Source organism: Aethalodelphis obliquidens, unplaced genomic scaffold, assembly GCF_003676395.1.
Source record: "Aethalodelphis obliquidens isolate GAN/ISIS:26980383/991018 unplaced genomic scaffold, ASM367639v1 scaffold17, whole genome shotgun sequence".
NCBI lineage: Eukaryota > Metazoa > Chordata > Mammalia > Artiodactyla > Delphinidae > Aethalodelphis > Aethalodelphis obliquidens.
This window is the reverse complement of record NW_020837961.1, coordinates 13,279,742-13,293,373: the sequence shown is the minus strand read 5'-3', so window position 1 is coordinate 13,293,373 and position 13,632 is coordinate 13,279,742. Positions and strand designations below refer to the sequence as shown.

Sequence of the window (13,632 nt, the reverse complement as noted above, 5' to 3'; positions counted from 1 at the left end):
TGACACATAGGTTTATAGGAAGTCTACTATAATAATATGTAACAATCTATCAGGCAACGCCTAGCCCAGGGGTCTCAAAGTGTGGTCTCTGGACCAACATCATCAGTATCACCTGGAAACTCCTTAGAAAGACAAATCATTGGGGTCCACTCAGATCTACTGAATCAGAAACTCTAGGTGGGGGCCAGTAATCTGTGGTTTAATAAGCCCCCCAGGTGATTCTGATGCACCTAAGTTTGAAAACCACTAGCCTAGTATTAATACGTAAGTGGGCCTTATTTTTTATTTTATTTTATTTTTTTTGCGGTACGTGGGCCTCTCACCGATGTGGCCTCTCCCGTTGCGGAGCACAGGCTCCGGACGCGCAGGTTCAGCGGCCATGGCTCACGGGCCCAGTCGCTCCGCGGCATGTGGGATCTTCCCGGACCGGGGCACGAACCCGTGTCCCCTGCATCGGCAGGCGGACTCTCAGCCACTGCGCCACCAGGGAAGCCCGTAAGTGGGCCTTAATAAATGATAAATTAGAAGGAAGAGGACGAGAGAGGAGGAGCGGAGGGAGAGAGTGTGTGCAAGAGAGAGAGGGAGCAACCCTCTAACACCATATTCTAAGAATGGAGAAAATGCTAATTGAGCAAACATAATACACAGGAGGCTTCAAAGTAATCACCTTGTTTATTGATTATTTGTGACATGGCTAACCACTACTTACTTAGAGTCGTCTAACTCTTAGATACATAAACGCTTTTTTCTTTTTTTGAGAATGTCATTTAAGGCTCTTTATAGACGATTCAGGGAGATGAGGTCATAGGCCGATTTCCCATCTCCAGTACTTACTCTAGCTGTGTAACCTTCACACAGTACTTGACCTCACTATTCCTTAGCTGCATGTCTGAGAAATTGGGGTGATGCTCATGGTGCTTTCCCTACTGAGCTGTTATGAGGATTAAATGAGTCAGTGTATGTACAGTACTTAGAAAAGAGCCACAGTAAGTAAGCACTCCATTCACAGTGACCTAGGCCCTGAGCTTTAGAGGGTCCTGCTCTGGCTCCCTTTAACTGGGCCCCTTCCCACTGAGCAGTGGTCTGCAGAACACAGGCAACGTGTCCACCCAGAATTTGTCCCATCCTGCTCTCCATTTAAAACACTGGCCGTTGCCCCAAAGTCTGGAATTCTACCTAAATGGCCCCAGGCCTGTGTCTGGAAACTATGAGGCCCCCTGTCTCCCTGAGGGTGGACCAAGAAGCTGGTGTACTTACCCAAAGGCCTGAGGAGTGACCAAGCAGTGGCCAAGGGGTGTCTGGGGCAAGACATGTGGGCAGAGCGTAAACCAGAGGGCTGGGGTGTTGTAATGTGGGTGCCTGACATTAAGCTTCTGATTACTGAGGCATCTGTTGCAAAGACATCTATCTCAAATAAGCACATTGCCAGCTGTATGACACACTACTAGTAAAACAACTAGATAAGAAAGCAGGTCACCCCATCCGTGAAGTTCCCTGGATAACTGACCGCTTGAATAATTCTGTTTTTCCCTTCCCGTGCCCTAATTCCCACTCTTATGTTTTAAACTTGCCAATATTTTTGTAACCGTGTATGGTGACAAATGTTAGCTAGACTTACTGTGGTGATGATTTTTGCAACATATACAAATATCAAGTCATTATGTTATACACCTGTTATATTTCAGTCATAACTCAACTTTCAAAATTAATTTGCCAATAAAAAGAGAAACTGTGAAACCCTAGGCACCCCACCTTTGACCCCAGTAAAGGGAGAACCCCAGGTCCCCACACCCCCATGCCTGTGACCTTGCTGTGTGGCCCTCAGGTGTGCTGTGTACCCTCTGGTTCTTGCAAATAATACATCTTATCTTTCAGATTTCTCTGACAGTGGCTGCTGAGGTGCATTTTAGATAATAAGAACCACACGGGTCAGTCTAGCCACAACATTAGCTCCAGTCAGAGAAACATCTATGGGGGCTGCCACAGTGGTATGGACCCCGGTAAGTGATTCAGACTTTCCCAGCCGACAGTATCACTGCCAACAGGCTGAGACAGACACAAAACAGGTGTCCAGCTGCATGCATGAGAGACCTCTCCCAGTGCCAGACAGAACCAAGAACGGGGCTCCCAATCACTCCCACTCCCACACTGGAATGAATAAGTCTAAGTAGTTCAAGCGTTCTGAATGCCAAGCTGGTGTTCCCCATCACTATGAAAATATTCTTGTTAAGCCTGGTTAACAGAACGTATTTTATTTACCAGTCTTCTACATTGGTTTATGAGTTTTAAATAATTAGGTAAATGGTATGTGGACTTCCATTTATACCATTGCCCCGGCTCCACAAAAGTTAGGGTTGTTCGTAAGTATAAAAACAACAGCTAAAGTTAAAAATATCAAAATAAGATGGTTCCATGTCTCTTTAACATCCCTGTTCTTTATTGGGGGTTTTATACCAAAACATAAATATACCTATCTCCAATATGACTATATAAAGACATATATCCAATATGGCTGCAATGCAAATATTTCTGACCAATGCATTACTGATATTCAGTAAACATGTACAGTCCACTTCCAAAAAAAAATGCTGCCCATGTGTATATATGGCAGAGGCAAAAACAAGAAAGGCAGCAGCTCTGTGGTATATTTGTGTAAGAAAGACCAGTGCTCCCAGACCACAGCCTGCAGTGACTTTTACTGGACCCCAAAACGACTGTGCCAAAATGGTGAGGTGGAATCTGCAGAGACCTCACCCAGGCACTACCTGGGATCCTCAGAGTTCCAAAAGGGAAACCCCTACAGCCCCCACCCCCCCCCCCCAAGTCCGTCACCTTGTATAATCCTCAACATAATCCACCAGCCACAGTAACATCCTCTTTCCCTTACTGTCCTGACCAAGGACTTGTCTTCCCAATACTACTACCCTTCTTTTCAAAGCCTTTTCACTGAGTTCTCTAGGAGACTTACTCTGCTTTTAAAAGTCCCTAGCACTCAACCTCTTCAGAGAATCCTCCCCTGCCTGCCGGGTCTTAACTAGAATCTGGCGCCATCTACAGGACAGTATGTGCACTACAGCATTTGAGTCAGTTTTCCTAAACCCTACCGCTACTGCTAGAACGCATCTCTTCCACTTACAGGTAATAAAACCTTTTTCTCCTTGAGCGAAGCGATTCTGGCACAACTGCCTTCATTTCCAGCACTCCTCACCCACCTCCCGCCCCACTCCCAACACATTAGTGTTGCCTACAGATGCTATTCAAAATGTTGTCTACAGATCACCTACTTTTTGCAACTGATTCACAAGGCAATAACTACAAAAAACTGAAAGTAAGCATTTAGAATTTTACAGCAACCTGACATCAGTGGAATTGTGTTCGAACAAGGTGTTGTCGAACTCACGTGCCGAGACACAGTGGCACTAGCTATATCCTCGTAGAGGTGTTTTTCTACCAAAAGTGTTGCCCAAACTTTAATGTGCATGTAAATCACTTGGGGAATCTCATTAAAAATGCAGGCTTGGTAGTCTGGGGTGGGGCCTGAGAGTCTGCATTTCTAATGAGCTCCAAGCCATGCTGCTGCTGCTGACCCACAGGCCCACTTTGAACTGTGAGGCTTCAGACAACTGAATTAGGGGACTTTCTCCAACCAGCCATGCTGCTTCATATGCCTGTATTTTGCAAATCTTTCTCAAATATTACAAACTAAACCTCTGCACTTACTAGATTGCCTCTGTTTAGAGTCACAGGCTACTCACAGGCTGTGTGCAACCTTGGGAAAGTTAATTAACCTCTGTGTGCTGCAATCTCCTCACCTTTAAGTGGGGAATAATAAGCCTAAGTACCCCACAGCTCAAATGGGTTAATTAATGTAACAGTTATTAGCGTAATTCTTGGCTTATGTCAGCCACTTTAATGTTTAAATTTTTTATTCCTGCCTTATCCATTTGGCAAACTTCTGTTCCGCCTTAAAGTCTGCTCAGGTATCACTTCTATGAAGCTATTCTGACATCCTCCCACCCCAAAGTGAGCCACTCACTCTTTTGTGTCCTTAATACACTTTATAATCTAACTCTACAGAGATTTTCCTGCCTGAGTATAATTTAATTATTTCCATGTTTCTCTCTCATAACCTAGTGTGCATGTGTTGAGGGCAAGAACTTTCTTCATCCATTTCTGTTATCCATAACACCTAGCATGTTGACTGGCAAAATTAAAATCTCTCTGTGAATTTTTGATGTGAATGATTATGAACCAATCTTACAGAGTTTTCTAGGCTACAGGATGAACAAATGTTATAAAATATTATCATCAAAACCCAGAAATGTCATTGTATTTTGTTGGGAAGATTTTCTCTCTCAAGAAATAAAAATCAATCATGACAAATCATTTTAAGCTACTTATATAAGACTTAGGACTCTATGACAATTACAAATCATTTATTTTTATGGTGAGAACAAGAAGAAAGGAAACATGGGAGCTGCTTTTAACCAGGAGTCTTTGAGGATGCAGTATGTGTCTTTTTTAATGAGCAACACTAAATGTATAGTCTTAGAATTAAACTTTCTAGATATTTTCTCCATTTTACCAATACATATGAATTGACTAAAAAGTAGTTACTCTAGCATAAATAAAAGGAAATGCCATCCAGCAAAGTATCTGAATTAGTCCTTTAAAAGGTCCTTATTCTTAAAATGAATGTAGCCAAATAGCAGTTTTTGAGTGAAGTGTAACTTCTGAGTAACATTTAGGGGTAAACGGAAAACACTATCTCCCTCCTCTATTCTCCTGAAACCCACTCCAAGCTCTAGACACCGTAGTTTTCTGAAGGAAATGAGGACAGGTTAAAGAAGTAAGAATCTTTTCTTTTTTTTTTTTTTTTTTTTGCGGTACGCGGGCCTCTCACTGCTGTGGCCTCTCCCATTGCGGAGCACAGGCTCCGGACGCGCAGGCTCAGCGGCCAATGGCTCACGGGCCCAGCCGCTCCGCGGCATGTGGGATCTTCCCGGACCGGGGCACGAACCCGCGTCCCCTGCATCGGCAGGCGGACCCTCAACCACTGTGCCACCAGGGAAGCCCAGAAGTAAGAATCTTAAGAGTGAAGGCACATGCAACTATTTTCCTGAGAACTCCTTGCACATGTCTTTGAACGACCGTTTCATTATGTCATCTTGCCTCAGTCCTCTGCCCCAGTAGCGGAAAATGGTACAGGTAGATGCGTTTAGAAAAGAGCATAATTCAAGTTTTTATTTTCTTTCTGTCTAAAGCTTTTCCAGCCTGGAAGCCTTCCTCTCCTTACCTCTGTTTTTCAGTGGAGGCAGTGTAGGGTGTAGATCTTTATTACACTCATTCCGCTCTGTGCAGCATTCAATTGATCTTCTTTGATGAGGAATGGGCGTGTCCTAAAATGAACCCAAACAGCTATTAGTAGGTCTCCCCTAAATTTCAAAGTCATACCATCCAAAACTAGTAAATTAACTCTATTTAGAGAAGTCACTTAAAATTCTGATAGTTTTATTCAAACACGGTGAAACTGAGGTATTGTATTAGGTAATTTCTTTCAAATCATCATGTATTATCTTACTGCAACTTTTGCATTTCAACAAAATTACTATTCTATTTGTAATAACCAACGTGTGTAGCGTAAACTGAGGAAGAAGGTTTGGCTTAATGCAATTAACCAAACTGGAATTTGAGCAAGATGATCTAATGAGTCACTAAACCAGAAGTTAACGGCAAAAATAAAATGAATATTTGATTTCTAAAGGAAGGAAGAATTGACCCAATGCGAATTTTCAAATTATTTTCCAAATTACTGAAAACAAGAGAGTAAAAAAAAAACCCCAAAACAATTGTTATATCTTGTTTGAAATTTGGCTGTTTGAAATCTAGCCAATGAAAGGTTACAAAGTAGAATCAAATTATCTTCCTTACCCGACACTGAAAATCTGAGCCTTCTAGTCCTAGACATCCAGAAGTGACCACAGGCATCCCAGAATCATCTTCTTCTATCATTGTGAAACAATATCCATCTGTGCTAAAGACCAAACAGGCAAAGTAAGTGTGTGCGTGTGCATGTGCGTGTGCGTGTGTGTGTGTGTGTGTGTGTCTATGGTAAAAGGAAATGAAGATGTTTATCACTTGCTTCATTACAAACAAGAAGAAAGTCAATTATCGTTACAGGTCACCATCTGTTTAAAGAATCCCCAAACTTCCTTTTATGAAAGTTGACTTAATTATCATAAAATATTTAGTAATATCTCCTCTGTCCAGAAACTTGCAAGAAAGAAGGATCCAAACTTTCCATATAACATATAAATTACTAACCATATACACTAAATGCTAAACACTTATTTTGGTCCTTCACAGGTATCACCTTCAGAAATCCACTCTAAGAAGAAGGCAGTACTATGCTTACTTTCTATATGAGGAAACTGAGGCTCAGAGACCTTGAGTAATTCTCAAAGGCGGTACAGCTAGTGAGAGGCACAGCAGGGGTTTGAACCCGTGCAGGTGAACATTTATTCTGGTTCTACTTGCTCTGAGGTAGTGAAATAAATTTATCTCTTACTAAGGCACACAGACTAAGGACAGGTAGGAGCTGGGATCAGCACAGCCTAAGTGAAGTGAGTAAGATTCTGCCATGTGGTACCCTCTGCTTCCGGGCAGGCATATGAAAACATCAGGCTTTGTGGTTGTCTTATTTGGGTGTGGGGTAAGGATGGACAGCAGAAAGAAGGGTTTTTAACAAGATCATGGTAAGGCAAAGAAACAATACTTTTCATTTCTGTCTGGTTTTCTACATTGAAAAGAACTTTCACTTATTCTACCTCATTTAATCCTCTCAACAACAATGAGAAGTGATATTATTTCTATTTTACAAATGGGTAAATTAAAGTTATGAGAGTCTAACAAACTTGTACAAGGTCACAAAACAAAACAGTTACAGAATCAAGCCTTGAATCAAGGACTTCTTGCTTCATTTCCACAGGGATTAAAAATGAAAACCAAGGACTATTATATGTAGAACTATTTATAAACAGACACTACTGTCTTCACAAGCTCGGGTGATAAACACCCACAGACGCCCAATATAAGTCATAAACCACTACTGCATGTCTAAGAAATAAAGAACTAAAGTACTAAAGTACTATCTATCTTTCTCTCATAGATATGCACGTTCGGCACCCAACATAGATGTGACAACATAGTCCTGAAAGGTCATGGGAAGAAAGCTCTGAGCATGGTGATAGCCGTGATTTGTGTGTTGGTCTATTTTATGTTAGTGGTAGCGGCATTCTGCCATACATTAGCGCGTCAGTTATCATCAACACCCTTAGAACTGTTTACTTGGTTTGTAAGCCTCAAGCGATCCAAAACGCCTCAGTTTATAAGAACTAGCACAGCAAAGTTCAAACATACTAATGAATGGCTAGGAACGGCCAATGATAATAAATCTCTTTGTTAGACTAAGGTCAAATGCATGAATATTGCTGTAGGAGAAAGACTGCCTTGGAACAGCCCATGCTCTAAATTCTTTGGGGCTTTTTAGCCAATGTACTGAAATCGCTATGAAAATCTAAAGCATGTAAACGCCAAAGGCAATAAATAAAAGACCTGTCCCTTAGAAATTTACTTTAAACAATATAAGCAAACAATACCCATGTGATTTTTTTTATCCCTTTCCTATACATTTGGACTATATGTATAACTTACACTTCTCATCAAAAGTAAAATTCAGGAGTTAGGAATAAAGTCAGTTTAAGTTTCTGACACTAGGAAATCATAGAGCAGCTAGAAAAGTTTGATACAACAGGTTAAATCTAAAAAGACTAATTTCTCCTTAATCAGGAGGCCTCCTTAAATCAAAATCTGAGAATACAGAAATGTACTGTTAGGCAACTTGAAGAATCAAGAAAGAAGAGAGAAAGCTGGTAAAGCTGTTGGCAGGCTACTGTCACAATGTCCTGGGAAATATAAAGAAACATCAGGAAGAGTAAATTCAAGCTTTAAAAATGCACTCCCTCACCTGTGAAGTGGGGGGAGCTAAGAATAAAAAGAGAGGATGGAAACTACATTTTTGGTGGAGAGTACGCTGTAATGTACACAGAAGTAGAAATAAAATGTTGCACACATGAAACTTATATAATGTTATAAACCAATGTTACTTCAATGAAAACTAAATTTAAAACAGAGGGGATGGAGAGGGAGAGAGACCCTGGAAAGAAGAGTTGGTGTCCCATAAGTCATAAATTTGGATAGGAACTCAAATATGTAGTTGGAGGACAAGCAAAGAGGTAAGAGAACCATTTCAAGTGCATATTACTGACAAGAAAGCAAAAATAATTTATAAGCTTCTTACTGAAATTGCTAGCTACTAAGGGACATTAACTGGAAACCCGCAGTACACTTACAGAAGCTTAAGAATTACTTGAGAACTTTCAACTCTCGAGCAAGCACAAAGGTAAACACAGCTACGCTCTGGAGTCAAAGCTGATCCACGTCACCCATCGCTACGAGCCATTCACCTCTTAACCATGGGCTTATTTGAACCTTTTGTTGCTGGTTGCCATATTTAAGCTTAGTTTTTAAATGTTTTATATAGATTATTACCCCAACATCCCCCGAGTGTTGAAAGTGGTAACAAGAAGAGATGAAGAATTATGAAGGAAGCAAAAGTTGAAATAATTTTAAACAAAATTGAAAGTAGTGAGATGTATACATGAATGCAGGATGAACCATTTGATTACAGTAATGATTATGAATTTTAAAAGAAGACAAGGGGGGAGAGGCAAGGTAGGGGTGGGCGAATAAGAGGTACAAACTACCATGTATAAATAAGGATATATTGTACAGCACAGGGAAATTCAGCCATTATTTTTTAATAACTTTAAATGGAGTATAATCTATAAAAATACTGAATCATTATGTGGTACACATAAAACTAATATAATATTGTAAATCAACTATACTTCAATAAAAGACAACGTACATTTCAAAAATTCTGCCCCTGGGTTATAGGTAAAGTAATTGACAAAACAGAACAGTTGCATAGGAACATGATCAGTCATCAGTACTGAACGCCTCTCAACATAATGCTAATCCATGAAAAAGCAAAGCATTTGAAAATGAAAAGGTCATATGAGGTCAAAGTAGTTGATAATAAAACTTCGGTTACAACCCTTGGATTGGTCTACAGTTTCATGACTCCTTGAATCTGCCCAGTATTCCAAAGGCAAAGGAGTGCCTGGAACATCTTGAGAGATCAGCAGGGATAAACTGCCTCAAGAGATCTTCAGTGTGCCCAAGTGAACATTTACTAGCAAGTAAGAAAGGGATATACTTAGTTTAAAGCTTTGAGGAACCAAATAATACTCTTTAGGTGGACATGCATCCGGAGCCCGAAAGTTCTGCCCGTTTTCATTTGGGGTCAGATGGGTTTATGAACAGTCTTCTGGGCCCCAACTCATTCATTGTAGAGTGAGTACAGGGTTTATAATGTTCACCCAAGTTTTGGTCCCTCTAACTCTATGTTTCCACTAAGATCTTATGCTTCTTTATTGTAAACCCCAGGACTGTCCAGAAACAATAACCACCACAGTTGAGAAGGGACTGTTGTAGAAGTTTTCTTCTAACTAATTTTGATCTTTATAAAGATTATTTTAACTATAAGATAATTTTTTTAAGTATTAGTTAAAAAGAGTTTATCTGATCTATCCAATCAGGGTGATAGGAAATTTTAGAGCACTAACAAAATAATCTAAAAATTATTAAATAACTCAAAATTATTATTTAGTTATTAAATAGTTTAAAATTTTGCTCTTGACAAAAACTCATTAAATAAATGGATACTTGCTCAAGTGCATCTGCACACAGGGATTAATTGTTCTCTATACCAATCAATTTATTTATTCCGATCAAACTGAATCAAATTATTTATTCCACTTTTTCTTCCAGTATGTAAGAAATACTAGAATTCGTAAATTTCTTTTACGTTTCAGTCAGAATCTATTTGAAAGGGTTCTTGTTTTAGGTCAATTATAAACAGGTCCTTGAGAACACTGTCTTCTCAAATATCTATTTCACATTGAAGGGGACAAACAAAGTTTTCAAAGTTTCTGTCACAGGTAAATTGAAAGATACATACAACTTTTAGAGTTGCTATTTAAATCATGTAGATTTTAGTCAGTTAACTAAAACAGCTGTAAGCTGCTTAGAGCTTTGTTAACAAATAGGTAATTTTACAAACATTTACTAAGCATACTATGCCTCAGACTGAGTTGGATGATAAGAAGCAAGGGTGAGGAAGATGCAGCCTTTGCTTTCGAGGAGCTCAACATCTATGAACCAGTTCTAGGAAAAACAAAGTGGTTCAACTTCAAGCAGGAGGGACAGAAATCACCAGCTAATCAAGTGCTTTCTACTGACTGGGGGGAAAAGGCAAAGAAGAATGTTATGCAAAGGTAATGACCAGAGTAACAGAACCCTAAGGTTTATATTTGTTTTTTTCTCCTATCTTAGGTGAGTGGGTTCCCATAGTAGTAGAGGGAAAGAGGGTAAAATAGATATGACTACCACTGCTCCCCTTCTCTGGTTTTTCCTCTGAGAGGTCATAGCACTGTGGGGAAGGTGAAGTTGCAACATTAATGATGAGGTTCCAATGTGAGAGGCCTTTTTACTTCAACCTCAAGAAAGTAACTATCATACATCCTTCTCTGGCAACCACACCAAGTGATTGAGCATTTTGTTCACTTTTGTTCATTTTTCGTAGGAGGTACAAGATTTTTTGAACTTGTCTCACTTTTTATGTTAAACAATCATTTGCATAGTCTCACCTCCACCACCCTGTGCAGACCCTCCCTACCTCTCACCTAGACTGCTCTGACAGCCTTCAGGCAGGAAGCCCCCTCTTCTCTCTCAAGACTCTAGCCCATTCCTCACAGCACTGCCTGATAAATCTTATTTTCCTTCCTGCTCAAATATCTTCAATGGTTCTCTATGTATGACTGTACAGAGCCCTACAATGTTCACTTCCTATTAAGTCCAACAGCAAATGGACCCATTTAAGTATCACTTATAACTGAGAGCCACAAAGCAGAGTTATTCCTTATAAAAGACTTCATAAGTGAAGTTGAAACCATATCCTCGTCCAACTGAAGTGTAAGTTCTAAAGAAGGACCCACCATTCTCATAAATGAAATGATTTTAACTCAACATCTTCTACTGGAAAAAAAAAAAAGATCATAAAGCTCAGTGTTCGGGTGGCCTGGGCAACAGTGGAATAAACTAGACGAATAGAAGATGTACAAACAAATGAGAAGAATGCTCACTTTAAACACTCTGAGACCTGGGTCAGAAGTACCTCTCTAAAAGCGCATACCACTGCATGCAGGTTCAGAAGCTCTGGGTTAATACAAACTCTGTATAAGGGCTCTGTACAGCATTGCCTGATAAATCTTACATTTTCCTTCCTGCTCAAAAACCGTCCATCGTTCTCTATGTATAGTTGTGAAGAGCTGTATATTGTTCACTTCCTATTAAGCCCCTAAGCCTTCCCTTCTGCCGCCTTTGACTCTTCAGGATACAGGTGGAGACTTATCAAATTTCTCATTTAGGCACCTGGTGTCATGTGCACATCCTTCATGCAATCATCCAATGTGATTTATTACACCTACAAACCCTGAAAACTGCCCAGGTAGGAGAATTTTGGGTCAGAACCCAGTAAGATAAATGAGGAAGTTTTAAAAATTACCTTGAAAGAGAGTAAAAAAATTTTCAGAACTGGATAGACTTGTATGAGAGAGGAGAACTTGAGGGAGGTGGTGAGAAAGGGACAAAAATGACTGTCACAGACAACATCATGTAAAACAAGGAAGGATACATAAAGTAGGACCGAATTCTATACAGAAAAGAATCATCAAGGCTGAGATTACGCCTGTTAGGACAGGAAAACAAGACAAAACACTGGCATGTTGAAAGTCATACACAAAGAATTATTAAGGAGACGATGCAGCTTTCAAGGCATGCAGTGAGAGTCTGAGGTCCTAGGAATAGAATCTGGAAATGGAATAAGAAGGATACACCATGAAAAGTAACACCTAGAAAGGTAAATATTTAGAAGATAGATATTATAATGAGGGAGACTGAACAACGGCTTCGCCTCTTATTTTGAATTATGGATATTAAAAAATGGTTATAACATTGTATTCAGCATGATATATTTGTAGTACAGCCTCTAATATGCACGCCATTAGGCAATGTAAATGGCATGGATATTGGAAGCAGACACATCTGCACCTGATAGGAATCAAGGACAAGAATGACATGATCAACATTCCAATAAGAATGCTGGCTGGTAAAGTGATTGATGGTACTCATGAAAAGTTAAAAAAAAAAAAAAAAAAGGGACTTCCCTGGTGGCACAGTGGATAAGACTCTGCGCTCCCAATGCAGGGGGCCTGGGTTCGATCCCTGGTCAGGGAACTAGATCCCACATGCATGCAGCAACTAAGTAGCCTGCCTGCTGCCACGAAGACCCGGCACAACCAAATAAATATTTTTTTTTAAAAACCAAAACCCTCTAAACTTTGTATATGTTCTCTGAATTATCATGTGGGATTTCAGAATCTCTTTTAGGTATGATGCAATTCTGATTTGGGCCACTTTTTGGATTATTCTCTCCAGGAAAGTGGGAGTGGTAATGAGCATGAGATCTACGTAGGACACCCAGCTTGGCTACAATCTGCCTGGTACCAGCCCTTATCTAAGCCCCAAGCAAGCACACCATTGTCTTTAGAACTGTTTTACCTAGAAGTGCAAGATTTAGTGCAGTATTACTCAAAGTGTGTTCCCTTGCAAACTACTTGTTACTGGTCTGTGAGTATGTTAATACAGAAATTGAAACTTGTATATACTGCAATAAATTTAGCTCTGTTGAATTTAATTAACAGACAATAGAAAAATGAAGCATGCAATTTGTAGGTATTTTTAAATTAATTTTCCTAGTAATTCATTTTTATTGTAGTTTAGAAAGTATCAGTGCACAACTTATTGGGGGAAAAAACTTTGACCAGTGCTGATTTGGAGTGCTTATAGGAATGGAGGTAGGAAGGCCTGGACCTATTTAGGTCTAGGGGCACAGGAACAAAAACCAGCCCTGTGATTCAGACATGACTGACCTCAGCTCACAGGAGACTCAACTGGAGTCAATACCTCGTTAGAAAAATGTATGTATAGTTTACTCAAGAATGAATATTTTTGCTCGAGAGTCAGGGGTTAGCTGTTTGTCAAAAATTCAGTACTTTGTAAACTGGGCCACAATTTCTTTTCACTCATTTGGGCATGAACACTGAGTGACCTACTAAAAATTACTTAACCTCTCAGAGCCTCAGATTTCTCACCTGGGAAGTACAGATAATGCTACATTCTTTAGAGGAGTGCTGTGATGATTAAAGATAGGTGAAAGTGGGGCTTCCCTGGTGGCGCACTGGTTGAGAGTCCGCCTGCCAATGCAGGGGACACGGGTTCGTGCCCCGGTCCGGGAGGATCCCACATGCCGCGGAGCGGATGGGCCCGTGAGCCATGGCCGCTGAACCTGCGCGTCCGGAGCCTGTGCTCCGCAACGGGAGAGGCCAC

The 13,632-nt window shown here is 40.3% G+C and overlaps 1 protein-coding gene across 5 annotated transcripts in view; it reads right to left on the bottom strand.

Annotated features, from left to right (window-relative positions):
• Positions 1 to 13,632, bottom strand: part of BMPR1B (bone morphogenetic protein receptor type 1B) — a 424,563-nt gene that overhangs the window by 42,658 nt on the left and 368,273 nt on the right. For all 5 annotated transcript variants that reach the window (XR_003434972.1, XM_027116943.1, XM_027116944.1 and 2 more), the window contains 2 exons: positions 5,932 to 6,034; positions 5,297 to 5,399 (listed from right to left, as the gene is read on the bottom strand). Coding sequence is in view for 4 of the 5 variants with exons in the window: in XM_027116943.1 (XP_026972744.1) it covers positions 5,297 to 5,399; positions 5,932 to 6,034 (206 nt within the window). In the remaining variant the exon portion in view is untranslated. The remainder of the gene's footprint in view (positions 1 to 5,296; positions 5,400 to 5,931; positions 6,035 to 13,632) is intronic.